The 27,745-nt window shown below is 52.5% G+C and overlaps 1 protein-coding gene across 10 annotated transcripts in view; it reads left to right on the plus strand.

Annotated features, from left to right (window-relative positions):
* Positions 1-27,745, plus strand: part of PPP2R5C (protein phosphatase 2 regulatory subunit B'gamma) — a 146,040-nt gene that overhangs the window by 112,710 nt on the left and 5,585 nt on the right. For 6 of the 10 annotated variants that reach the window (XM_060181045.1, XM_060181042.1, XM_060181038.1 and 3 more), the window contains 8 exons: positions 1,232-1,291; positions 3,170-3,278; positions 5,220-5,273; positions 10,445-10,615; positions 14,284-14,411; positions 16,353-16,454; positions 19,052-19,124; positions 22,733-22,849. In XM_060181045.1, the coding sequence (XP_060037028.1) occupies positions 1,232-1,291; positions 3,170-3,278; positions 5,220-5,273; positions 10,445-10,615; positions 14,284-14,411; positions 16,353-16,454; positions 19,052-19,124; positions 22,733-22,849 (814 nt within the window). Of the gene's footprint in view, positions 1-1,231; positions 1,292-3,169; positions 3,279-5,219; positions 5,274-10,444; positions 10,616-14,283; positions 14,412-16,352; positions 16,455-19,051; positions 19,263-22,732; positions 22,850-27,745 lie in introns of those variants that run through there. The other 4 variants (XM_060181043.1, XM_060181046.1, XM_060181039.1 and 1 more) reach the window with 3 other exon arrangements.

A 27,745-nucleotide genomic window follows, 5' to 3' on the forward strand; every position in this document is an offset into this window, starting at 1 on the left:
CCCCTGTAGGTGGGGACCAGGGGCTTGAACCTGGGTCCTTGTAAACTGTATTGTGTACTCGGCCAGGTGCGCCACTACCTGGCCCTTCCTTTTCATTTCTTGAGTTTCTTCTTGTCGTCCTTGTTCAAAGTTAGCAGCTCTTGGGCAGTCAGGCAGTGAGGCTCACAGCTGGAATCACACAGACCACTGCCCACTTTGTAGTAGTCAGGTCCCCCAGACTCGGAGGTAGCCAGAACCGCAGCTCTCCAGGGAGGCAGGTGCAGAGACATGGTCCTGGGGGCTCGGTGCCAGGCAACATCTAGCCTGGCAGTTAGTGCACTTTGTCTCCTGGAAAAGTGAGGAGAGCTCGCTCTTGCTCTCTCTCTCTCTCTCTCTCTCTCTCTCTCTCATCAAAGCAGGTTCGGATAGCTTAAAATGAGCGCTGTGGGGCTGGGGCTGGGAGATAGCACAGTGCTTTGCCTCCAGCAAAGGCAGGTCTGCACACAGCCTGAAGGCCCGCCGGACCGCCCAGCACACTTCGCAGTGTGGGTGGTGTAGAGGGAGGCAGGGACTTGCATGGTGGCCGCTCATTCTCGGGGCTGTGACTGGGTGCAGGAGGGCTCCCCTTGAGGGGAACCAGCCAGGCTGCCCAGACCTCGCTGCCGCTTGGAGTATTTCACACCGGTTGTGATTGAGTTCTTCCTCTTAAAGGCTCTGCTGGTTGCTCCAATGGGGACAGTGAAACTCCAGGGTGAGATTTCTTGCTCATCATGCTCTTGCCTTTGGCCAGTCCAGCTCCAAAGGAATGGTTTCTGCCCGGCAGACTGGCACCTGCTGCTGCCTCTCAGTCAGGCCGTGCGTGCGCCATGGCAAAGCCTGCCTCTGGGATGGGCCTTCCCTCGTTTCTGCACAGTTTCTTCCAGAAGGTGTTTCCTGTTTCCCTGTCCTCTCTCCCTCCTGTTCCAGTTTATTCAGCAGCTGTGTTTCAAGCATGGGACAGATGCCAGGCTGGGCCCCAGCCCTCGGGATTCAGTGACAGTCCTGGTCCCTGTCCTCAGGCTGATCACCCAGGGCCCACAGAGGCCCCACAGAGGGGATTCAGAGAGTGTGGGGCAGTCAGCAGGAAGGTACTGGGGTCTCTGCTCGCAGTGACATGGAGCTGGGGTGGTTGCACTGCCTGTCTTCCAGAGGATGCTGGTCTTGGAACTGTTCCCTCAGTGTCTAGTTCTAAATGACAGACTGCTTTTTGCAGGTTTATTTATGAAACAGAGCATCACAATGGCATAGCAGAATTACTGGAGATACTGGGAAGGTGAGTCGCCTGTTCTTGGCTTCTAGGGGGTTTGTGCCAACATGGGCAGCTGCTGAGTCCCCGGCCCCTCCCCACAGCAAGGCTGTGACCCCTTCTCTGCAGAGCTGAGGTGGCCTCTTAGCTGATGAAGTGGGTGGGGGCCCTCCGATCCAGCTCCCCTGTGTGGCAGGCCCTGCCATCTGCACGCTTCCGTACGTGGCGCACGGCATTGCTATGGAAACCCCATCTCAGTTCTTTCCTCGGGAGCGGTGACTAAAATAGTCACATTATCGTTGAAGAGGTTTGTACCTGACACCCAGGAGACTAGGTGACGTGTTGTGATCTGCAGCATTGAGTAATTTCAGACTTCAGCTCTTATAAAGTTTTCACCTAAATACTTAGAGTTAGCATTTTTGGAAATCTCTTTATCTTAATCTGAGTAAAGGTTTTGCTTGCTCTCATTTTCTCTAAATCAGCAGCCTATTGGTGTTTTCCAGTATATTCTGTTTCTGTCACAGAAGAAGCAGAGCACCACTCTGGTACTTGCTGTACGGGGCATCAAACTGGGAGTGGTGGGCGTCCTTGCCCCCTTCGTACCAAACCCAACTGTGCTGTGTCAGCCCTCCCAGTGCCCACTGCCCCCCAGCCCCATTTCTTGCCTTTCCTGGGGAATCCATGTCCACCAGCAGCTAAACCACCTGAGGGGCTCTGTAGGGAAGAACTTGCAGACTCTTGCTTAATGGGGTGATTCCCAGGCTGTGCAAATACAGAATTCTTGCCTTTTTTTAAAGGTTTATTTCATGAGAGAGAGAGAGATTGGACCAGAGCATCACTGTGACACACAGGGTGCTGGGGATCAAACTCGGGACCTCAGGCTTCTAAACCCAAAGCTGTGCTGATGCGCCACCTCTGGGGCCGCAGACGGCGCTTGTCCCAAGAGCCCGTCCTGTGTGGTGGGGCTGTGATCCTCTCCTGCAGCTCTGAAAAAAACGGTCCTTGCTGTTGGAGATGTAATTCAGAAATAAGTCAGATCTCACAGAGTCGTGCTTTGACTGCACTCAACTCGGCTCTTAACTGCCGCACCATGGGGAGAAGGCGCCTGACTGGCTGAGTGGCCCCAGGCAGGTAATGCCTGCTCCCTGACCTCTGTCCAGACTTTGTAGCCCCGCGTAAGGGAGGTGGCTCTGCCCCAGGACTCCTGCTGCTCTGGGGGATGCCTGGCAGGCCCCAGATTTATTTATTTATTTATTCCCTTTTGCTGCCCCTGTTTTATTGTTCTAGTTATGATTGATGTTGTCGTTGTTGGATAGGACAGAGAGAAATGGAGAGAGGAGGGAAAGACAGAGAGGGAGGAGAGAAAGACAGACACCTGCAGACCTGCTTCACCGGTGTTGAAGCGACTCCCCTGCAGGTGGGGAGCCGGGGGCTCGAACCAAGATCCTTAACAACCTGTCCTTGCGCTTTGTGCCGCATGCGCTTAACCCGCTGCGCCACCGCCCATCTCCCCAGGCCCCAGATTTTAAAGTTGTACTTTCAGAGCTGACAACTATGCCTCCGTAGAGAAAGAGTGCTTCCTTTCTGTCAGTGTGTCCTGCCTTTGCTTTCTGTAGCACTGCTGGCACCCTCCTTTCCCCGAAGACCTCCATGTTGTGCCTACTGGTGTCCATGCTGGGAGGTGGCGCAGTGGATAAGCATTGAAGTCTCAGGCATGAGGTCCCAAGATTGATCCCCAGCAGCGCATGTACCAGAGTGATGTCTGGTCCTTTCTCTCTCCTACAATCCCTCTCATTAATAAATAAAATAAAATGAAATAAAATAAAATATGGGGGGAGCTAAAATGGTTGCTTGAAATCGAGACGCTACAAATATCCAGACTTTGAATGCCTTCTGTTTCCACAGTATAATCAACGGATTTGCCTTACCGCTAAAAGAAGAGCACAAGACCTTCTTACTGAAGGTGTTGCTGCCTTTGCACAAAGTGAAATCTCTGAGCGTCTATCATCCACAGGTGAGACTCACCCCAGCTTGCCGTGTCCCCAGGTTCCAGCCCAGAGCCTCACCTCCTCCCTTCACACACGGACGGCTTTGGCTTCTGTGATGTCCGCAAGGACGCATGTCTAAAAACAAGTCCCTTTTCGGGAAGTCGGAGCGCTCCAGGATGGGCAGCATTACAATGACTTCAAGTGTGGGGCGGGGGACCCTGAGAGAGGGTGGGAGGGACTTGGATGCAGTAGGATTTAAAATGTAGCACTTCCGAGGCAGTTGGGCGCTAGCGCAGCGGGTTAAGTACACGTGGCGTGAATTGCAAGGACCGGCATAAGGATCCCCGTTCGAGCCCCCGGCTCCCTACCTGCAGGGGGGAGTCGCTTCACAGGCGGTGAAGCAGGTCTGCAGGTGTCTGTCTTTCTCTCCCCTTCTCTGTCGTCCCCTGCTCTCTCCATTTCTCTCTGCCCTATGCAACAACAACTACATCAATAACAACAATTACAACAATTAGAAAAAAAAAAAAAAACAAGGGCAACAAAAGGGAAAATAAATAACTTTTAAAAATTAAAAAATGTTTTAAAAAAATCTAGCGCTTCTGGCACATGCAGGCCTTTGTGGCCAAAGAAGCTGCCTTTGTAAGTTGTGGCTTTTTAAAACTTGGAAGCAAGGGAGTCGGGCTGTAGTGCAGCAGGTTAAGCGCAGGTGGCGCAAAGCGCAAGGACCGGCATAAGGATCCCAATTCGAGCCCCCGGCTCCCCACCTGCAGGGGAGTCGCTTCACAGGCGGTGAAGCAGGTCTGCAGGTGTCTATCTGTCTCTCTTCCTCTATCTCCCCCTTCTCTCTCAATTTCTCTCTGTCTCTATCCAATAACAAATTAAAAAAAACAAACTTGGGGAGTCGGGCTGTAGCGCAGCGGGTTAAGCGCAGGTGGCGCAAAGCACAAGGACCGGCATAAGGATCCCGGTTCGAACCTGGCTCCCCACCTGCAGGGGAGTCGCTTCACAGGCGGTGAAGCAGGTCTGCAGGTGTCTGTCTTTCTCTCCTCCTCTCTGTCTCCCCTCCTCTCTCCATTTCTCTCTGTCCTATCCAACAACGACAACAACAATAATAACTACAACAATAAAAAAACAACAAGGGCAACAAAAGGGAATAAATAAAATTAAAAAATAAATAAATAAAAAATTTAAAAAACAAACTTGCAAGTAATTGAAGGCTGGTCACACTACCAGTAAAATGTGCTCACTATGCAGTCACTCCCTGGCTCCTTGGCTGTGCAGGCAGAGAAGAGTTGGGTCTCCTTTGCTCTTACTCGAAGGCGTGAGTGTAAACAACTGAGCCTCTCTGTTTGCTGCACAGCGGAGACTTACGGCAGCCCCTGAAGGCCTCACCAAGGACCCCCACCAGACAGGCAGGCAGACCAGTTTACACAAGAAGGCAGAGGGCTTCCTGCAGGCCTCGCTTCAGGATATACGGCATCTTGAGTCCCGCTTGAGTTGGCATGGGCTTCCTGGGGACTGGTCCCCTTCACATCCCCTCCCTGGTTTACTGCTCATATCCATCCATGCAGCCAAGTGGTGACCACACTCACCGTTTTGTAGGAGGACAGGGTAATTCAGGAGTTCAGGATGAAATAAAAAACAATTGGGCTTTTCCTGCTGCCACATTACTTCTTCGGTCTCCCAAAAGGTCATCAAAAAAGTCCCGTCAGACCTGGGCCAACTTGCTGTTAGTCTAAAAGACCGGCCCCGGGTGCTTTACTGCCCGCAGGTAACGGGAGCGTAAACTGTCGAGGGTCTTGCTCAGGGTCCTGCCCAGACTAGAGGGCCAGAGCCCAGGCTGCCGACCCGGGGACACGCCTGGTGCCCCATCTGGTCTCCCTAACGGAAGGTATTTCCAGTGATGTTGGCAGAAACGGCACATTCCACACAGAAGGGGGCACTGACATTTCACCCTTGCTTTGCAGCTGGCCTACTGTGTGGTGCAGTTTCTAGAAAAGGACAGCACCCTCACGGAGCCGGTAAGTACGGCCTGGCGGGCCTCGAGCTCATCGCGCCTCTGCAGTGTGCGTGCGTGTGTGCGTGGGACTCCGTGTCACTGTCACCGCGCTGGGGCAGGTGTCTGTTTGCACAGTCTCTTGGCCCACAGCAACTTGCAGTCCCCAGGCGGGCTAGCTCCTGGTGTGTCGCAGCCCTTGCTGCACTTGACTTTGAACACGCAGCACTTGAGCAGCTGTGGCCAGGGTGGCGGAGGCCGGTGAGTGCCAGCTCTCAGCTCGACGACCTGTGTGTGTGACGTCAGCTGCCCAGACCGGGGGCTGCTGCATTACACTGTTACTGTCTGATGGTCCCGCACTCCGGGGACGCCAGGTGGCTGCCAGTCAGCATTTGGTTTTGCACCTTTGTTGGCATTTTTTCTTTCTTTTTCTTTTTTAAGTATTTATTTATTTATTCCCTTTTGTTGCCCTTATTGTTTTTTATTGTTGTTGTAGTTACTATTGTTGTTATTGATGTCATTGTTGTTGGATAGGACAGAAATGGAGAGAAGAGGGGGAGAGAAAGACACCTGCAGACCTACTTCACCACTTGTGAAGCGACTCCCTGCAGGTGGGGAGCTGGGGGCTCGAACCAGGATCCTTCTGCAGGTCCTTACACTTTGCACCACTTGCGCTTAACCTGCTGCACTACCACCTGACTCCCTGTTGGCATTTTTTCTTTATGGAAAGCGAGGCCATTATAGCCTAGACTGAAAAGCAGGACACTTTACGTGCCATGGAAGCAACGAGGGCACTTTGCCATAAGGCTTTATTGAGGGGAGTCGGGTGGTAGCGCAGCGGGTTAAGCGTAGGTGGCGCAAAGCGCAATGACTGGTGTAAGGATCCCGGTTCGAGCCCCCGACTCCCCACCTGCAGGGGAGTCGCTTCACAGGCGGTGGAGCAGGTCTGCAGGTGTCTGTCTTTCTCCCTCTGTCTTCCCCTCCTCTCTCCATTTCTCTGTCCTATCCAACAATGACGACATCAATAATAACTACAACAATAAAACAACAAGGACAGGAAAAGGGAATAAATAAATTAATTAAATAAATAGAAAAAATTAAAAAAGAAACAAAGCTTTCTTTAAAAAAAAAAAAAAAAAGACTTTACTGAGGTAGGGTAGGGCCATAGATAGAGCCAGCCACTAGAAGGGTGTGGGTCACTTATCTCTGCTGTACAGAATTAGGAATTCTCAGATGCTGGGTATATGTAACGTAACATTCATCCCATTTACCCTTTTGAAGAGTGCATGCATGAAGCCCTTCACCCTGCTGTGCAAACGTTCCCACTGTTTTCCAAAGCCTGTCGCCACTCCAGCAGCAGCTGTCTCCCTAGCTCACGCTGGCTCCACAAGGGACTCAGCCAGCACTCGTCCTCTCACGGCAGGGCTCTGACAAAGCGGGCTCAGGAGGTCTCTCTCTTGCACTTTGCGGTGGGTGTCAGAAGTCTACCCACTGTCGTAGCTGAGGGGAGCCCCATTTCTGGACTCCACATTTTGTTTACCCAACTCCCCTGTCAGTAAAATGCCCTGTGAGGAACGCTGCTGTGGAGTCAGGGAGCACTAGCTCTGCAAGTCCCCGGTCTCGGTTCTGTTAGGTCCGTACCCAGAGGCGGGATTGTGAGTCCCGTGGAGAGTCACTTCGGCTTTCTGAGGCTCGGCCTGAGTGCTGCCCGCTGCAGCTGCACCATTTTGCGTTCCCACCAGCAGTGTGCAAAGGCTCCTTGCCGACACTGGTCACTTGCTTCTTTAGTCCAGCCTTCCTGCCGAGTGAACAGGGGCCCGCGTCCCCCAGTCTGCGTTTCCACGCTCACGTAGATGGCGAGCAGCTTGGTGGCCGTCTGCGCCTCCTCCAGAGAAGGGCCTTCAGAGCTGTTCTTCTCTTTTTCTGTCTTAAAGTAGGAAGTTTCAGTGGGTGCTCTTTCCAGAGGTATTGTTGGGAGGCCAGAAAATGGTACAGTGGTTTACGCACAGGACTTGCTGGCATGAGATCTGGAGTTCAGTTCCCAGAACAGTATGTGCCAGAGTTTCGCACAGATTCACTCAAACAAACTATAAAAAAGAAAAAAGGGAGTCGGGCGGTATCGCATCGGGTTAAGCGTACGTGGCGGAAATGATCCCAGTTTGAGCCCCGGGCTCTCCACCTGCAGGGGAGTCGCTTCACAAGCGGTAAGCGGTGAAGCAGGTCTGTAGGTGTCTGTCTTTCTCTCCCTCTCTCTGTCTTCCCCTCCTCTCTCCATTTCTCTCTGTCCTATCGAACAACAACGACATCAGTAACAACAACAACAAGGTCAACAAAAAGGAATAAATAAATATTTTTTTTAAAAAGTTAGAGTAGCAAAAGTAGATACTGCAGGGCCGTGGTGCCACACCTGGTTGAATGCACATGTTACAGTGCTCAAGGGCCCAGGCTCACCCCCCCAGTCCCCACCTGCAAGGGAAAAGTTTTGCAAGTGGTGAGGCAGTGTTAAAGGTGTCTCTCTGTCTCCCTCCCTCTCAATTTGTGGCAGTCTCTATCAAATAAATAAAGATCATACCAAAAAAAAGTAGATACTGTAACTCTAGCCCCTCCCCTTTCTGTTTTTTTTTTTTTAATATTTATTCCCTTTTGTTGCCCTTGTTTTTTTATTGTAGTAGTAGTTATTATTGTTGTTATTAATGTCATTGTTGTTAGATAGGACAGAAATCAAGAGAGATAAGGAAGACAGAGAGGAGGAGAGAAAGACACCCGCAGACCCACTTCACCGCTTGTGAAGTGACTCCCCTGCAGGTGGGGATCCTGGGGTTCGAACCGGGACCCTTACGCTTTGCACCACCTGCGCCTAACCCACTGCGCTACCGCCGCCCAACTCCCTCTTTCTGTTTCCTTATGACATTGGGTTTTTTGCAGTGAAGATACACGACAAATGCTGAGTGTACTGCACTGCTAAGTTGACCTGGCTCCTGTTAAACTTCTGATACTTCTCACCCACAAATTCAAGGGAAACCCCAAGCAAGCACACTCCTAAGCTCCTGATGTCTCCAGCACCCACGTCCAGAGTGACTGACTAGTCCCAGTACTTTGTACCCTGGAGTCTGTGTGCCTCTGCCGACCTCCACCAGAAACCCAGGAAGCCTCCAGGAAATGGGCCAAATGTGTCAGACTTCAGCATCACATAAAGTACTTACCCAGTTTAGCATGAAGACAGTTCTTTTTAATCCTCTTTAATGTTTTGTCCCCCTTATCTAAACTGAAGGCATATTAAGTAGGGAAGAAAACTATGACAGCACTAACAATGGAAAGGTCTTTTAAAAATATACCCTACCCGGTGGCACATGTCCTGATTCCTCCATCTGTATTTGAAGGTCTTCCCCAGAATAAAGGATGAAAGTTTTTACTTGAGAAGAGAACATGAGAAAGAAAGAAACGGGGGGGGGGGGGGGGAAGGTGTAACGAAACTCACTGATGCCAGCCCCAACCCTTCTCCGCACGGCGAAGAACTCACTGGTCTACACTGCGCGGGCCATCTGCTAGGGCTCCCTGCTCAGACACCCTCCCCAGCACCACCTCCCGCCCGCATCTCTCAGGACGCAGATCCTACTTCCGCCCCTGCGAGACTCAGTGAACTGTCTCCACCCTCTTCTCTGGCCCCCACTGCACTGACTGACAGGTGTGATGGTGATTTGACTTTCCATTAATAAAGCCAACGGGACCCGAGAGCTGCTGTGTGGGTAGAGAGCAAGCCTTCCGTGTGGGGGCCCTGGCTCATCCCTGGCACTGTGTTCTCTCGCTCTCTCCTCTCTCCCTCTCTTCCTTCCTCCCCTCTCATTGTCGTGCGCTGGGGGCTCACGCTAGCTGAAGTCCAGCTGCAGCAGTGGCCCACGGTGAGTCAAGCCTGACAGCTGGGTGTAGGGCCTCCCTGGGGTGATCGTGGAGGCTCCAGGAAGATCATAAAGAAAAGTTGCTCAGGGGGAACCTTCCTGCCTGACGTGGCCGGAGGCGACAGGCCAGGGCTCCCGAGGGTCCTGTCCAGGCCTTGAGGTGAGCCGCGTGCAGCCCGCCCTCTCCTCAGGCAGCCACTGGGATTCGAGGATCGTGTCCTCACAGCACCTGAGGCAGCTGAGTCCCGGTCTCTGACAAGGCCTCTGAGCCACCAAGGGGAGGGGAGGTGACCCGTCCAGGGCTGAGCATGAGTCGGTCACTCCAGCTTGGCTCAGGTCTCTGGATGTCGTTGGAGTGCAGTTGGAAGCAACACACAGCCTGTCTGTTGACAAGTGTCTGTGGAGGGTCTTTTTTTTTTTTTTTTAATAATTTATTTATCCCCTTTTGTTGCCCTTGTTGTATTATTTATTGTTGTTGTAGTTATTGATGCCGTTGTTCTTGGATAGGACAGAGAGAAATAGAGAGAGGAGAGGAAGACAGAGTGGAGGAGAGACAGACACCTGCAGACCTGCTTCACTGCTTTTGAAGCGACCACCCTACAGGTGGGGAGCCGGGGGCTCGAACCAGGCTCCATACACTGGTCCTTGTGCTTTGCACCACGTGCGCTTAACCCGCTGCGTTATGTCCTGGCTCCCAGGTCTTTTTTTTTTTTAATTATCTTTATTTATTTATTTATTGGCTAGACTCAGCCAGAAATAGAGAAGGAAGGGGGAGTTAGAGAGGGAGAGAGACAGAGAGACTCCTGCAGCCCTGCTTCACCACTCGCAAAGCTTTCCCCCTGCAGGTGGGCACCAGGGGCTCAAACCCGGGTCCTTGCGCACTGTAACATGTGCGCTCAACCAGGTGCACCAGCACCCGGCCCCAAGTGGAGGGTCATTTTGAAACACAGTGCCCTTGTCACTGGCCGTCTGTGCCCTGAGACACTCGCGGGAGTTCATCTGCTCTGTGCTTCTCCGCCAGTCTTGCTCTCTCTGCTCTCTCTGAGCTGCCGTTTCTTTTCTCTAATAGCTGACGCTTACTGAAACGATGGCTAGTCCAGACTAATAAATTTAAATTATGATTCTCGGGTTCTTAAGATCAGATCTCTTTTCTGACTATTTGAAAATATACCGACACCCTGTGCCATACCGAGTCCCTCACCCCCCCACAAGCAGAAGCCTGCCTGGTGTGGTGTGCAGACAGGGCTCACCTCTCTCCTGGTGGGCACAGAAGATGCCACTGGCCGTATTTCTCTTGCAGGTGGTGATGGCACTGCTCAAATACTGGCCAAAGACTCATAGTCCAAAAGAAGTCATGTTCTTAAATGAATTAGAAGAAATCCTAGACGTCATCGAGCCGTCAGAGTTCGTGAAGATCATGGAGCCTCTGTTCCGGCAGTTAGCCAAGTGCGTCTCCAGCCCACACTTTCAGGTACGAGGGGCGGGGCGGGGCAGGGCGGAAGGCCCGGCAGTGCCTGGAAGGGGCAGGTCCCAGGTGTACTGGTCACCTTTGCTTCTTGTGGAATATGAATTTCAAGCGTGTGATTGCATTGTGTTTCCAAATGAAATGCCAGTCAGCAGCAGTGCACGCCGTCCGCGCATGGGGCCCTGGCCCTGGGCCCCGGCACCACAGGAAAGGGCACGGACAGCATCACAGCTCGGAGTGTCTCCTCAGCACATTCAGTTTGCTAACTATGGGCCTGGGGGGCTTTGCGCTTTCCCCAAAAGACTTTGATCTAGAGAGCACACCCTGGCCTCTTGCCCACACCATGAGCACATTTCTCAGCAAGTCATGAAAGATGGCTTCTCTGTAAAACTTGCCCTGTCACCGTCGTGCTCCAGAGTACATTAACGCCTTGCTGTCTACGCCAAGCCACCCATGTTTGTCGAGGCTCCAGTGCCAGGCCCCCACCTCACCCCCGCAGATCCTCTTCTTTCCTGACAAGACTGGAGGGGTTTGTGCAGCTCTGGTGTTTTCTGTCACCTCCCTCTCGCCCTGGTACCCTCTCAGACCCGTCACGCCTCTCTCCACCCTGGTTCCCAGTGATTCTGCCGCACGTCTCCTTGAGATATGGTGAAAGTTTACACACAGGGCGAGGAAAAGCTGAGGTCTCCAGAGTAGGCGACACAGCAGAAGGCTGTCAGCACAGCCCCCAGACCCAGCACAGACCCAGGCAACGCCTCCCCTTCACCCAGGAGGCCCTGATACCCTCACAGGCACCCCTGCTGAACCCCTGATCCCAGAGTTGCACATACCCTCCTGTGTTGCTGCAGACGCGTTCACCCCCGGGCCCAGGGCATCTCGTGCCAGGTCTGAGCTAGTGCAGTTTCTTCCCAGCATAAATTCCAGAATGGCTGGGACATCGTCACTTTGCACTTTGCCCAGTGGGTATTTCAGGGCATCTCTTCAGAGGTGTGTGGTCAGGGGGAGAAAAGTGCACACAGGAGGTGTGCTGACCGCTGTTTATACAAAATTTCTGAATACAGAAGTGGGGTCGGAAATGAAAGGTGAGTCAGAGCACCGGGGAGATGGCATAGTCCTTATGCAAGGGGCTCTCGTGCTGGAGGCTCTGAGGTCCCAGATTTGGTCCCCAGCACCACCATAGGCCAGAGCTGAGCAGTGCTCTGCTATCTCTCTCTGCCTCTCTCCCTCTCTCCCTCTCTCCCTCTCCCTGTTTCTAAGAAATAAATAAAATATTTTTATTTTACATTTATTTATATTTTTAGGCTTCTCAGCAAAACAAGTGAACTTCAAATATCAGATTTCTGTTCTCATTTGAGTATATAACAGTGTCCTTCACAAGTTCATCTTTCTTTGTGTAAGCAGTGCACTTCTAAGTTTTGTAAAGAAATTTTTATTTATTTACTTATTTATTTATTTGTTATAAAAAGAAAACATTGACTAAACCATAGGATAAGAGGGGCACAACTCCGCACAATTCCCACCACCAGAACTCCATATCCCCTCCCCTCCCCTGACAGCTTTCCTATTCTTTAACCCTCTGGGAGTATGGACCCAAGGTCATTGTGGGATGCAGAAGGTGGAAGGTCTGGCTTCTGTAATTGCTTCTCCACTGAACATGGGCATTGACAGATCAATCCATACTCCCAGCCTGCCTCTCTCCTTCGCTAGTGGGGCAAGGTTCTGGGAAAGCAGAGCTCCAGGACACATTGGGGGGTTGTCTGTCCAGGGAAGTCTGGTTGGCATCATGCTAGCATCTGGAACCTGGCAGCTGTAAAGAGAGTTAACATACATACAAACTGTTGACTAATCATGAACCTAAAGGCTAGAGTAGTGCAGATGAAGAGCTGGGGGGCTGGTCTCCATTCTGTAGGTAGCTAGTAGGCATATTTTAGTTATATTCCAAAGGGCCTGTGGCTATAAGAGTTTTCTTTCTTTCTTTCTTTCTTTCTTTCTTTTTTTTTCTTCCCCTGAGCCTGAAATCTCATATGCAGGTGGATCCAAGTTATTGTCTGGGGAGATGATGTCATGGCTGGAAAAAGGACCAGAAAGCTGGATCAGGGAAGACAGTAGCTCCCTAATATGGGAAAGGTGTATAAATATTGTTTACTATAAACCCCATCGATCTAATCTGATCTGGGGCCTGTGTTAAGCTTAGGAGCCTATGTGACCTCTGCATCCCTCTAGATCTGAGCTCACATTCTGTGGTCATGAGTAGGAACATTCCAAGCTGCCCCAATGTCAGGACCATCTTCCTCAGGTGTAGCACAGAGTATGTTGTCCAGCCTTCCTTCAGAGGATGGAACATTCTCTACTGTTGTTGATCCAAGTTGGGGGCAAGGTCCTATGGGGGCCCGCAAAGGGGTCTATTGTGTTGTTCCTGATAGAAATGACCGGTAACAATGGAGAGAGGGATTTATTCTAGGTCTAGGCCCATCATGTCTGTTTGGGAATCTCAGGACTCCCCTAATAGGGACCCAGCTGATGGGGTGGCCTGATAGTGACTAAAGAGTCATCGTTAAAGTATGCCCATCTCTTGCCCTTTTTCAGCTTTTGCAGTCCTGGCTTTGATAAGGAGAGCTTGGGAGTGAGTGAGGGGAGTGTAATGAAGTAGGTGCGGAGGGTATCTAAGTCCAAGTAGACACTGTTTCATTATCAACTTTATACTCACTCATCGCAGACTGTTGTGTACTTTCTGAATGATCTTATTTCACATGTATACTGAAACAGTTAAAGGATTTATCCTTGAGATAAATCACATTTTTGGCGCCCAGCCATTCTCACAGTGCCCCCTGAGCCTCTGTCCCCTCTGGGGTGCAGCTTCTGGGGAGTGGGGCCTGGTTCCCCCTTGCCCCAGAGCCGGGGTGCTGTCGTCGGCACCCTTTGTGCGGGCACGTGCTGCCGACCACAGGTGCACACCAGGCCAGTGTCCCCAGACCACAGTGGGCGCTCAGCTCAGCAGAATGGCTGCGGGGCTGCTCTGTGGGCACGGCAGAGAGAGAGAGCAGAGCAAGTGGGGTGTGGACAGTGTGGAATCTGGTGGGAGGGCCCAGGCCCAGGCCCACCCAGCCACCTAATCCAGTCACACCCTGGGTGTGGCTGCCACTGTCACTAGTCTTTCAGCTGTGCATGTGTTTAAAAGGTTAAGAGAAATGGGGAACCCACCCACAACTTTCCGTATCACCCAGATTGGCCACCTCCCTGCAGTTCTCACACCCCGAGCTGACAGCTCCTTCAGCTCTGAGACAGTGCCCCTCCTCCAGCCTCCCCTCCCTGCTGCCTCACTTGCTGAGCCCAGTGCCCACCCCCCCCCATCCACCCCCCCCCCTGTCTGCTCCACTGGAACGGAAGCTCCACAAAGGCAGGAAGCCTCGGCCACCCCCCCCCCCAACAAGCTTGTGCTGCGGGGAATTGCCTCCCCTCCCCCCCCCCACCCTGCAGCCCTACATCCAGCTTGGCTGAGGGGAATCGCCTCCCCCAGCCCCCAGCCCTGCATCCAGCTTGGCTGAGGGGAATCGCCTCCCCCGGCCCCCGCCCTGCATCCAGCTTGGCCTCTTGTGGCTCCAGCACCTCAGGCTGTGGGTCTGCAGAGATAATGACTTGGTGTCCTGCCGACTCCTGCACTTCCTGCCTTCCAGGTGGCCGAGAGAGCACTGTACTACTGGAATAACGAGTACATCATGAGCCTCATCAGTGACAACGCAGCCAAGATCCTGCCCATCATGTTCCCGTCCCTGTACCGCAACTCCAAGACCCACTGGAACAAGTAAGGGAGCTTCTGTCTCGGGAGCCGCCGTGCGTGAGCTCCGAGTGTCAGTTATGCTCCAAGACAATCGAGTCTGCGGTGTGTTACGAGGCGCGGTCACTGCTCTGCCTCCTGGCTGGTGCGCACGGCACTGTCTTCGCTGGTGTCTGCAGCAGCTGCCCCTCTCAGGCCAGAAGTTTTGAGCCTGAGACTCTGAGGTGCCAGGTTCAATCCCTGGCACCACCATAAGCCAGCGTGTAATAAAAATGGGTTTGGAGTTTGCTTTCAGTAGACTCTTGTTGGAAGCAAGCTTTTAGGAAGCAGATGGGTGGCAGCTAAGGCCCTGGAGCTCTTAGCAGCACAGGACAGCCCGCCAGGACCTCTGACTCCCCGTGCCTACAGAGAAAGAAGCATTGTCTAAATGTGACCTGCATCCCTTTCAAAGCGGCCTGGGAAGCAGTTCTGACTCCTGGGGCAGAGTGTGGTCAGGTGGAGTGCATACCTCTGCCGGCATAGGACTTAACCCCAGCACCACACCACATCTCTCTTGGTGGCCTCACTGCCCCACAAGGGAAGGACAGGAGGGGCCACTTGCTGGCTTGACTGGGCCCTCCCTCTCAAATGGCAGAGAGCCCAAGGCTTGATTGAGCTTGTTGTACAGGAATTTTTTGTTCTACCTGCTCAATTAGACTGAAAGGAAACTGACATTTAAAGAATAAAATGTTTCAGGAGTCGGGCGGTAGCATAGCGGGTTAAGCGCACATGACACAGTGCAAGGACCGGCGTAAGGATCCCGGTTCGAGCCCCTGGCTGCCCACCTGCAGGGGAGTCACTTCACAGGCGGTGAAGCAGGTCTGCAGGTGTCTGTCTTTCTCTCCCTCTCTCTGTCTTCCCTTCCTCTCTCCATTTCTCTCTGTCCTATTCAACAACGATGACGTCAATAGCTACAACAATAAAACAAGGGCAACAAATGGGAATAAATAAATATTTATTTTTTAAAAAAGAATAAGATGTTTCCTGAGGGCCAGGCAGTGGTGCAGCAGGTTAAGTGCATGTGGTGCCAAGCTCAAGGACTGGCAGAAGGATCCCAGTTTGAGCCCCCAGCTCCCCCACCTGCAGGGGGATTGCTTCACAGGTGGTGAAGCAGGTCTGCAAGTGTCTGTCTTTCTCTACCCCTCTCTGTCTTACCCTCTTCTCTCTGTCCTACCCAACAACAACAGCAATAATAATAACAACAACAGGGGCAACAAAATGGGAAAAATGGCTTCTAGGAGCAGTGGATTTGTAGTGCGGGCACAGAGCCCTAGCAATAACTCTGGAGGCAGGAAAAAAAAACTTTCCTCTTCTGTTCTGTAGACATTTAAGTTTGTCTGACTTCTTTCTGTTCAAGTTTGGGCACACGCTGTTCAGTTTCCAAGTGAGGCGGCTGCCATCAGCCAGGACTGGAAACTGAACTTGAAGAGAACGTGAAGGAGCCAGCAGGCACATGACTGATGCTAGGGAAATAAGCCCTGGGGAGCTACAGGCTTCTCATTCAAAAACCAGGGCGGTGCAGGACCATTGACAGAACCTGCAGGACTCACCACGCAGGAGCGAGGACCCGGGTTCAAGCCTCCGGTTCCCACCTGCAGGGGCAAGCTTCACCAGCTGTGGAGTGGTGCCGCAGGTTGTCTCTTGCCCTCTCGGCTTCTCTCTGTTGCAATGAGTGAGGGGGGGGTGAGGGAGGAAGAGAAAGAAAAGGGGGGACAACCATCACCACGAGCAGCGGTTTCCTAATGCAGGCGCACCAGGCCCCAGTGACAACCCTGGAGGGTGTAAGGTGGGGAGCGGGTGCGGATAAGGAAGGGAAGGGAAGGGAAGGGAGACTGAGTCAAGAGAGGAAGTAGATTGTGAGAGGGGCGGGCAGGAAGCCGCGAGAGGAAGACGGAGCATCACGGATCTTCACGTGCATTTTGTTTGCAGAACAATCCACGGCCTGATCTACAACGCGCTGAAACTCTTCATGGAGATGAACCAGAAGCTATTTGACGATTGTACCCAACAGTTTAAAGCAGAGAAGCTGAAGTAAGTTCCTCTTTCCAAGATGACTTTTTTCAATGTTTACTTTGCTTCATAGAGAAAGATGGGCGGGGTAGATAGCATAAATTAAAAGAAAAAAGAAATGGCCGCTGGGAACGGTGGCTTCAAAGTGCCAGCACAGAGCCCCAGCGGCTAACCATAATGGCAGTAAAAAAAAGAAAAAGGGGCAGGAGTAGATACCATAATGACTATGTAAGAAGACTCTCATGCCTGAGGCTCCAAAGTCCCAGGTTCGATCCCCTGTACCACCATAAGCCAGAGGTGAGCAGCGCTCTGGCAAAAAGAAAAGGAAAAAGAAAAAGAAAGCTCATTCGAGGGGGAAGGACAAGATAAAGGGTGGGGGGAGACCTGCAGCACTGTTTCACCACTTGCAAAGCTTCCCCCCTGTAGTTGGGGGCTGGGGGATTGAACCAGGGTCATAGCAAATTCTTTTTTTTTTTTTTTTTTTTTTCCTCCAGGGTTATTGCTGGGCTCGGTGCCTGCACCATGAATCCACCGCTCCTGGAGGCCATTTTTTCCCCTTTTTGTTGCCCTAGTTGTTGCAGCCTCATTACGGTTATTATTGCCATTGTTGACGTTGCTTTGTTGTTGGATAGGACAGAGAGAAACGGAGAGAGGAGGGGAAGACAGAGAGAGAGGGGAGAGAAAGATAGACACCTGCAGACCTGCTTCACCACCTGTGAAGCGACTCCCCTGCAGGTGGGGAGCCGGGGGCTCGAACCAGGATCCTTATGCCAACCTTGTGCTTTGCGCCACCTGCGCTTAACCCGCTGCGCCACGGCCCGCCTCCCGTCATAGCAAATTCTAACAGGTGCTCTCAGCCAGTTGCCCCACCTCCCGCCTCTCCCAGGCTCTGCTCCTTAGCGCAGAAGAAACCAGCCCTTCCTCATTGCTTTGGCTGAACGACGTTCTTCACTTTCAAACTTGATGACAACTTACTATCAAAAAACATGGTTTTAAAATTAACCTGTTCTAGGGCCAGGCAGCAGTGTACCAGTAGTGTGCATGCGCTACCTACCTCACGCAAGGACCAGGTTCAAGCCCCCGCAGTCCCCACCTGCAAGGGGGAAGCTTCACATGTGGTAAAGTAATGCTGTAGGTGTCTCTGTCTCAAGTTAATCCATGTAAATCGTTTGCATATAAACACGTATATATTGTTTGAGTCGTATGTAACTCTACATATTATTAGCTGTTTCCATCATGCTACGACTGAAACCACCTTTGCAAAAGGTGTGTGCTGTCAGGAGCTTCACATTCAAAAAAGAATTTCACATTGAGAACCTTCACCCACCCCACCCCACCCCACCCCCAGAGACTCTTGGCAGCTATATTGTGTGGATATATTGTTTACAGGGCAGGAGTTTGACTTGGCTCCTGTGAGGTTTGTGTGAAAACAGGACTCTCCCACTCAGCCTGTACCTGCTACCCTGGCTGGGCGAGGCCCAACTGGGCCCCTGGAGTCTGCCTGTGCACGCCAGGCCCTGCTCTGGACTCCAGGCTCTTTGGGGACAGTGTCCCTAGGCTGTGGTTGCCACACTGGGGTTAATTGTTAGCTGCTGTCCCTTCACAGTTACATGGTCAGATCTTACTCTTTGCTTGTCACTTGAAGCTGCTGGCTCAGATAAAGAGCTTGGGATGGAATTGCAATTACAGTGCAAGTTAACACCAGTTGTCGCCTCGCTCAGACGAGGTGAATGGAACAGGAATCCCCCACCCCACCCTTTGGGGCTTATCTACTGGGAAGGGTAGAAAAAGAAAAACAGGAAAATACAGATCAATATATAGTGTGTGAGAGACCCTAGACTCACAGGTGGCTTCTTCAGATCTCCAACCTGCCTGGCCCAGCCCTGCCAAAGGCTGACCCTCTCCGGACACTGGGGCTTTCTGAAAAGGGACCGCCCACAGCACCCTGGGTGGCCTAATAATTAGGGAAAAGGTTTTCATGCCTGTGGCTCAAAGGCCTTGGGTTTAATCATGGCACTGGTGTAAACCAGAGACGAGCGCTCTGATTTCTTTGAAGGAGGGCGGCAAATAGCAAGTAACTCTCTTGACAGTGCGCTGCTTCCCCGTGTGCACGGCCCAGGTTGGAGCCCAGCCTCCACCACAAGGAAGGAAGCTTCAGTGCTGTGGTTTCTCTATGTCACTTTCTCACTCTTTCTATCTGAAAAAGTTAGCCCAGAGTGGCGAAAACCCAGAGAATATCTAGAAGTCACAGTAGTAAGTTGGGGTGAAGTGGCGGGCTTGCTGGCAGTCATGTGACTGGTTCTGGCCTCTGTGGCCAGCGTCCGCAGCGCTCCTTGCCCCGTGATGCCCTCCCTGCTCATCGGGCATCGGAGACCCTGTCACAACAGTAGCTCCCGGGAGAAGCCACCAGGCAGGGACGGGACAGCACAGTGGAGATGCCCTAAGTCTCGGTTGATTTCTTCCTGTTCAGTCACCATGTCAGGGACAGGAACTCGGCCAGCGAGACCAAGGAAAGGCAGGTGACCATACTGCTGGCCTGTCTCGTTTTTATCCCTGTTATTGCTGTCTGTCTGTCTGTCTGGTTTACCTAATAACAATGATGTTTTACTGTTTTTCAGAGAGAAGCTAAAAATGAAAGAACGAGAAGAAGCATGGGTTAAAATAGAAAATCTAGCCAAAGCAAACCCCCAGGTACTAAAAAAGAGAGTGACATGAGACTGCCTAGAGTGTCGCCGAGTGTTTTTATACATAGGGACACGGCTTCCGGGGGGGGCGGCTTCACTAACACTGTATGTGAAATGTCTGCAATAAAACAACTTGGCAACTTTGGCACCAGTACTTATTTTGCCCCACAGAGTTTTACCACAGCAGTCATACATCTCTTTCTTCTTTTAAATAAGATTTAATAAGATTTAAATCTTGTGAACATACTGTGGTAAAAAAAGAAAAGGGGAAAAAAAAGAAACAAGAAGGAAGAAGCCAAGACTTGAACTCTGTTCTGGACCGAGATGGGCACCTGTGTGTCTCGCGGAAGATGCCGCCTCTTCTCTCTCTTCGGTAGCACGTTGCTCTCGTGGGAAGGAGGTCGGGCTGGGAGCCGAGTGAGCGTGAGGCTGCTGGTGTTCTCTGTCCTGACGCTTGGTTCCTGTCGGTGCAGACTCTTGTCGTGTGAGCCCTGACCACCTCTCACCCCAGTGGGGCGGGCGGTCGCAGTGTGTTTGTTCCAGGGGTGGTGGGGGCTCCAGTGCCCATGTGACACCACGTGAACCCGGGCTCTTACCAGGGCGCTGTCTGGGGGTTCCCAGTTGTGATCTCGTGGTCGGAACGCTGTTGTTGTGAACGTGTCTGCTGCACTGGCCGCACCTGCCTGGTGGCCACGGCGTCGCTTCCCCCAGCTCCCCCTTCATGGATGGGAGAAGCACTCGGCTGCACTAAGAGCCTGAACGGATAAACAGAGTGAACTAGGTGGGCTGTGAGCAGTCTGGTCCTTCCAGAAACATGAGCTTGTCAGCTGGATGTCGGTCTCTGTGACAGTGGAAGAAATGATGCATGAATACGAGTTACAAGTGGTGTCTGTCCCTGTGCTCAGTGGATATGCGGCTCTGGGTCCCGGTCGCAGCAGCAGCAGCAAAGTACTTAGCTAGGTTCCAGCGCTCATCTCCTTTGACAAAGCCGCAGTCAAGAGACTTACAGAATAGGAAGGCGGACTAACAGTCTTGAGGTGCTGAGGCATCCGTCAGTATTCAGCCAACAGCGTGTCTCCTTGCTGTCTTACAGAAATACTATTCAGGGGTGGTGTACTCGATTGAGCGCACACATCACCGTGCACGAGGACTGGGGTTCAAGCCCCCGGTCCCCACCTGCACCAGGGAGCGGTGGAGTGGCACAGCAGTGCTAAAAGGTGTCTGTGTCTCCCTCCCTCCACTCTCAGTTTCTCTCTGTCCTCTCAGAGAATAAGAAACTGCACAGGGCCCAGGAAGCTGCTTGTCACAGTGGGCGGGTGGCCATCCTCTAGGGAGCGATGTTGGTGTGGGAAGTGGGGCATTGGCCTCAGAGTTGGGGCTCGGGGGCCGATCTGGCTGCTCTTGCTCACTTCGACCCTGGTGACCCCACGCACCAAACCAGCCGGGTCCCCACCAGGAAGGGCAATGACCTGCCTCAAACACACTCCTCAAACACACATCCGTCATGCCCTGGAAAGTCACATGAAAGTCTTTGCTGTTCCCTCCTGACTATGACAGTGGTTTGTGGGTGCTGGCCAGCCGGCCCAGGCTTTCCTTCCTGTGTCTTCCTGTTCTCTTCCTGGATGCTTGCTCTCAGTGTGCATATGTCTGGGAGCCTCTGTGTCAGGACCGTCTCCGAGTCCTGTCTGCCCGTGTCTGTCCCTGGTCAGTGTCTCTGAGGTGGGAAATGCTTTCTGGGCTGGAGAGGATGGCCTGAGACTGCGTCTCTTCTCCCGAAAAAAAAAAAAAAAAATCACAATTCCAGTGACCTTCGAAAGCCATTTACAGTTGCAGCAAAAAAGCAGCTGGTTTGCTGGGTAATAGGTCTCTTATTTCTGTAGTAAACAGGGTTCTCTGGTTTAAATCCTCTGAGACTGGATTTACTCGCTTCCTTTGTTAAAGTAGATTCCTGACTGTGCAGTCTGTCTGCTATTTATCCAGAAGCCTCCTTCTTCCCTTCCTTCTTAAAAACCCGGCGTTCCATCTGCCTAGGGAGGTGTGGACACGCCCGTGTGGAGGGAGGCTTCTGGAGGTCCGGATGTGGGGATTCCGGAAGCTTCAGCGCCTGGGGAACGTTCAGTCTTGGCCTTTCATTAGTTGTGGCTGCTTCATTGTGTTTCTCGGCGTCCTCTGGGCCGTCACTCTAAAGCGTGGGCTCGCAAAGCTTCTGGCACAGGGGTCTGGCATCAGCGTTGTCTTGCCAGTCCCCTCTGGCTTGTGTGGCCCCCAGGGCAGCGAGGACATGCAGGCCAGGGCCTCTCTGGTGGCTCAGCCCCTGCCAAGTCATTTGTCGGCCCAGGCTCAAGCTGACAGAGCTGCCCCTCCTCTGGGCTGTGTACCCCCGAGGGGTGTCAGCACCCCTGTCCTGAGAGTCACCCCAGCCCAGTTCTTTTGCTGGGCCCTTCCCAGGGTCCTACACTGCTGGCACTTGCTTTTCTCTCTCAGTACTGAGATGCCGGCTTCACTGGACAGACAGGGCCTGGCTGTGAGTCCTGAGTCCTGTCTCAGCACAGAGATACAGATGCTGAGGACATGGCATGGTCCCCGGGGCCTGTGGTGTCAGTCAGATGCAGCCCCCGTGGGCAGTGCTAGCACACAGTCAAGTAACGTGCTTAGGGGGGCAGGCACCAGAGGTCAGTTCCTGCCTAGAAAGAGGTGGTATGGGTGGGGTGCCCAGAGGCCCCCAGGACGCTGGGGACTGATGGCTCCCTTACCCTGGGTGGGGAGAAGAGACCTGGGTAGGAGGTGCACCAAGGGGGCTGGAGGTGTAACTTGAGCGGCCTGGGAGGCGGTGCAGTGTTTATAAAGTGTTGGACTCTCAGGCATGAGGTCCTGAGTTCAGTGTCCCGAAATGCAGCGCGTGTGTCCGAGTGACGCTCTGGTTCTCTTCTGCGCTTTGCCCTGATCTCGTTAATAAACAGATGGAGAGAGAGAGAGAGAGAGAGAGAGAGAGAGAGAGAGAGAGACGGAGCCTGAGGGGGTGTGTCTTACCCCAGAGACATGGCTGTGATGGTGGGTGTCCTGCAGCAGAGTGACCTGTTTGGTTCATGCCTTTTCTGTCACTACATGAGCTTCAGAATTCAGGGGCTCAGGCACATGTGGCTTCTAGTGCCAGAAGCCCTGAAGCAGGCTGTGTGGAGCCAGAAGGGTGGTGGGGAGTCTGCCACACCCAGGAGGCTGGAAACTGATGCCACTTAGAGGTGCTTCAGCCAGGTGCCCACGGCCCCCTGGAGAGTGAGATGGGCTGGGGGGGGCTGCCCCCCCCCCGTCCCACCCAGCAGTGCTGAGCTGGAGTGCAGGGTACTGTGAGCAGCTGACTAACGAGGGGCCTGAGCGGAGTGCTGAGGAGATGGGCTAAGAGTGCGGGGAGAGGAAGGGTGCAGAGTGAGTGAAGGTCAAAGGCTGCGGTCAAGCACCGCGGTGGTGGGCAGCTCGGCAGCCGTCCCCGACCCCCTGGGTTCCCCGCACTGCAGCTCGACCTGGAGCCTGGAGCGCAGGGCGGGTCGGTGGGGAGCCCGGCCCCGGCCCGGAGCCCCAAGCTCAGCCCTGCCGCTTTCCTCCGCGCTTTCATTGCAGTACGTGGTGTATAGTCAAGCCAGCACCGTGAGCATACCGGTGGCAATGGAGACAGAGGGGCCTTTGTTTGAAGACGTGCAGATGCTGAGAAAGACAGTGAACGAAGAGGTGCATCAGGTAACCTGCACAGGGCCCACGGGACTCACTCCTCCCGCTGCTCAGAGCCCCGCTCTGGCCAAGGGGCCCCCTCCTCACTGCTCAGGGCCCCGCTCTGTGGGTGCCGGCAGGTCCTGGGGCCCCTGCTGGGCTGGCACTCATCTCCCCTGAGACACAGTGTCCACCCATCTCGAGGACCTATTCCAAGGAGCGTTTTTTAAGGGACAGTGCATGCCTGAGTTTGCGTTCTCCGATGTTAATGGGAGTGATCCCTGAGCTGCTCTTCATGTTCCATTGAGCAGAAAGGCAAAAGCTTTGCAGATTGCCTTTTCCCTCCCTCCCTCTGTGCACTTCTGACTTCTGCTCAGGCCCAGAGGCCCCTTGGGTCTCACTGCAGTCACCCCACCCCTCAGCTTAGAGGGGTTGGTCCTTGGGAGACCCAGGCTCCGGGAGGGGCTCTGGCAGACCCAGCTCACATGTCACCAGGCTCTGCTGTTTCGGGACCCAGAGAGAGAGACTGCATTCACCGGGGCTGTGGAAAAGGTAGCGTCTGCTCCCTGCCTGGCGTGCGGGGTCCTCGGCTGCTGCTCTGTACTGGCCTCTCTGCCTGGTTCACAGGGTTCCCACGGCTGTGGAGACATCCTTGCAGACTGTGGTCAACATACTGTCATTTGGAGCTTAGCTAACAGGATTCTCCCCAGACTTGTTTTTTTAATTTTTGTCATTTGGCTTTGTTTCTTAGTTTTTATTCTTCTGTGGCATTGGGAAGGGACTCAAGGCCTTGCATGTGTGCAGTTCTGCCAGACAGTCTTCCCTGACCCTCCTCCCCGTTTAAATCTGTTATACTTAGTAAGGGAGAGAAGAGAGAGAGAGACACCCTCCATGGAACACCCTCCCCCCCCCCCAGATGCTGTCCATGGTGCTGAGAGAGTAAACACCAAAGTCCTGTTCCACCATGTCTGGTGCTTTCCATGGTGCTCCCTTGTGGTGCTGGGGATCAAGCTCAGGGCCCCTCCTGTGTGGTAAGGCATGTGCTCTACCCACTGAGCTGTCTCCCACCCCCAGTATTTGTCCTGATTCAAAGAAGGCTGTTGTGCACCCGATGAGACAGTCAGATGTTTCTCAGAGCTCATGACTGCCGAGCGCTTGATGCATGTGTGTCACTCTGAGCACATGGTGCCGAGAGAGCTGAAGGCCTCTCACGACTCCCCTGCTGGCTCTGTGTTGGAACAGTATTGTGGTGATGACATGGGGTCACTTTCCTTTCTTAAAACGAATTCCCGTCTGCCTGTTTTCATGTGGCCAAGGGGCTGTTGGCAGCCACCCGTGCTTTCCTGCTGGGCGGCTGGGGCTGGACTCCCTCCCCGCACGCTGGCCTCCAGGCCTCTTCCCGCCTGGCCGTTCTGTCGCCAGAGACCAGCCTTCAGTTGCGATGAACAGCAGGTGGCTGTGCGCACCCATCCGCTCCTCAGAGCTTGAGGCGGACACCGAGTTTGTGTTGACCGGTTACCGGGCCTTCTCACTTCCTCACAGCATCTCTAGCAAGAAGTCGATTTAGCCTCAAAAAATATTTTGCCCAGTTACTTTCACATGGGCGTTACTTTTCCTACCTCAAGACTTTTTTTAAAAAGTAGGCACTTGGGGCCACCATTCTGTCATCATGTTGATTTTGTAGCTTCAAGTGTGCTCAAGGTAGACAGGAAGAGACCCTACCCCTCTGTTGTGCACGTGAGCCTGGAGCCTCGGGTAGAATTTTCAGCCACTTGGGTCACAGATCATTAATCAGGAACATGATCGTTACGCCAGTTTTTACGTATTAAGCATGGTAGACCTGGGGGGGGGGTACTTTTTTGGTACGTCCTTTGTCTTGGGTTATAACTAAAGCTAAGAAAAGAATAAACTTTCCCCAAATGTGAGTGTGAATCGTTTGATTTAAGGCATCCTCTCTGAGAAGCCAAGAACTTGAAGGATACAGACCAAAATTGTGTTCTCATCTTGAGTGAAGTTGCTTCTAGAAGCTGACTAGCATTATATGACAGCCATCCCCAAGAAAGGCCTGGATGGTGTCTTCACCGCCCTTGATCCAAACCTCTCTCCTCCGGGGATGGTGAAAGGGTCAGCCCCCGGCCACCTGCTTGCTCAGCTCAGGCTTGAAGCACGTCAACAGTGTGCTTGCTAACTGGTTTGTTTTCATGGCTTGAAATTAGATTATATGACCAGTGTGTGTGTGTGTGTGTGTGTGTGTCTGACATTCTTATAGAAATGACTCTGCCTGCCCTTAGTTCTGCGTGGGCAGTGCTCCTGGGTTGGCAGAATCAGTTCTGTGAATGCCCGTTCTACCCAAAGTGATGTCCTCAGTCAGAGTCCCAGCATGCTTTCGCTTTTAAATAATTTGTCAGATTGCTTCTAAAATTCATATGGAAATGCAAAAGGCCTAGAAGAATCAAAACACTGCCCCATCTCAACATTTATTATAGATTGCATAGGTGAATCAGAAACCACCCCCACCCCCATCTCAACCTGTCTAGGTGGAAATACTTGAATAGTGTGGTACCGGGCATGACACTTGAGACAGTAGACTTCTTAGTTGGAAGCCGTTTGGAGTCGGGGCTGGGGGTGGAGCTCCTGGCTGAGTGCACATGTGACAGTGTGTCCAGGGCTGCAGGTGCCTCTGTCTCTCCCCTCTGTTTCCCCCTTCCTTCTCGATTTCTGGCTGTCTCTATCCAATAAATAAAAGATAATTTTGTAAAAAGATGTTTGAAGTCCTACTTCCTAAACAGTTGTTAAAGAGAAGGCATCAAGATGCAAGAGACATTTATGTACATAATCTAGAGCCCAAACTAGCATAAGATGTTATAGCTGAAAGTCAGGGTTTGGGGGAACTTTCTGATCCTCACTGTTTTGGCTTCTGTTCACCAGGGAGTCAACGCAGCACCTCAAGCATAACAGCATCCCTGAACCACCTCTCCAGACCAGTTTTTAGTCGGTCTCATTTATTCATCCATCTGTTTCTTCATTCATTCATTTATGCAGACAGAGACAGAGTGAGTGAGGCCGCAGCACCAGACCTTCCTTGTGGTGAGGGTCGGGTCACAGAGCTCTTCTGCTGCTCAGCCCAGTCCACATTTCTGACACTCCACAAGGGAAAAATAGCAGGACATCTGCCCAACATCTCCTGCTGAGGTGCTTCCCAGATTCTGGCTCTTGGAGTTTTGTGCTTGGTAGTCGGAACAGTCTCCATGCTCCTGGCCTTTAGACAAGGCTTGTGTCATTTCGCTACGCCGCCTGCCCGCAACCAGGGTTCTCGCTGAGGCTTTGCGCCTGCGCGGTGCCACCGCTTGCAGCGAGCCCGTCTGTTTGCCTTTTTTATTTTTTTTATATTTATTTATTTCCTTTTCGTTGCCCTTGTTTTTTATCGTTGTTGAGGTTGTTATTATTACTGTTGTTGTTGCTGTCGTTGGATAGGACAGAGAGAAACGGAGAGAGAAGGGGAAAGACAGACACCTGCAGACCTGCTTCACCACTTGTGAAGCGACGCCCCTGCAAGTGGGGAGCCGGGGGCTCGAACCGGGATCCTTCCGCCATCCTTGGCTTTGCGCCATGTGCGCTTAACCCGCTGCACTACCGCCTGACTCCCTCTATTTGCCTTTTTTTTAGATAGAGTATGAGAAACAGAGAGAAGCGAGGAGGGACACAGCAGCATCACTGCACCCCTGATACTTCCCTGAGCAGGTGCGCCCGCGAAAAGCTGGAGGCTCAGTCCCGTGCTAGGTTGTGCACTCTACCGGGTGAGCTGCCCCCAGCACCCTGTGGGTAGCTGATTTCATTTCTCCAAAGTCACTGCACTTTTTTTTTTTTTTTTTTTAATGACAGATGTCAACTCAAGACTTGCAGGATAGGTGATCATCCGCCTCTGCAGAGTTAGGGAGAGGGGCCGGGTGGTGACGCCCTCGGTGGAGCGCACATGCACAGGGCACAAGGACCCAGTTTGAGCCCCGGTCCCCACCTGTAGGAGGAAAGCTTTGCAAGTGGTGAAGCAGGGCTGCAGGTGTCTCTCTGTCTCTCTTCCTCTCTGTCACTCCCATCCATTTTGATTTCGGGTTGTCTCTACCCAATAAATAACTAAAGATAATTTTTTTAAAATTCAAAAGGAAAAAAGGGTTGGGGAGTGTAGCCTCTGCCGGTGGGACATAACTGGCTGGAACTTTGTGGAGACCATCAACCACAATTTTACCTGTTAGGGACCAGGCGGTGGCGTAGAGCACACACATCATGGTGTTCGAGGACCCAGGTTCAAGCCCCTGGTCCCACCTGCTGGGGGAAAGCTTCACGAGCGGTGAAGTGAGGCTGCAGGCGTCTCTCTCCCCCTCTCTCTTCCCTTTTCAACTTCTCTCTGCCTCTATCCAAAATAAATGAAATGCTTTAAAAAGCAAATAAAGGGCATCGGGCGGTAGCGCAGCGGGTTAAGCGCATGTGGCGCGAAGCACAAGGACTCTCGGAGTAAGGATCCCGGTTCGAGCCCCCGGCTCCCCACCTGCAAGAAAGTTGCTTCACAGGCGGTGAAGCAGGTCTGCAGGTGTCTATCTTTCTCTCCCCCCTCTGTCTTCTCCTCCTCTCTCCATTTCTCTCTGTCCTATCCAACGACAGCAACAACCAACAACAATAATCACCACAACAGTGATGAAACAACAAGGGCAACAAAAGGGGAAAAAATGGTCCCCAGGGGCAGTGGATTCGTGGTGTAAGCACCAAGCCCCGGCAATAACCCTGGAGGCAAAAAAAAAAAGAAAAAGAAAAGCAAATAAAAAATAAGCTTACTTGTTCGAACCATAATGTAGACTATAAAAGAAAACGCATACGTTTCACGTGAATGACATTTCTATCAGGTATTTAAAAATGTTTGCAATTCTCATTTTT

This window comes from Erinaceus europaeus, chromosome 22 (genome assembly GCF_950295315.1).
Source record: "Erinaceus europaeus chromosome 22, mEriEur2.1, whole genome shotgun sequence".
Classification (NCBI taxonomy): domain Eukaryota; kingdom Metazoa; phylum Chordata; class Mammalia; order Eulipotyphla; family Erinaceidae; genus Erinaceus; species Erinaceus europaeus.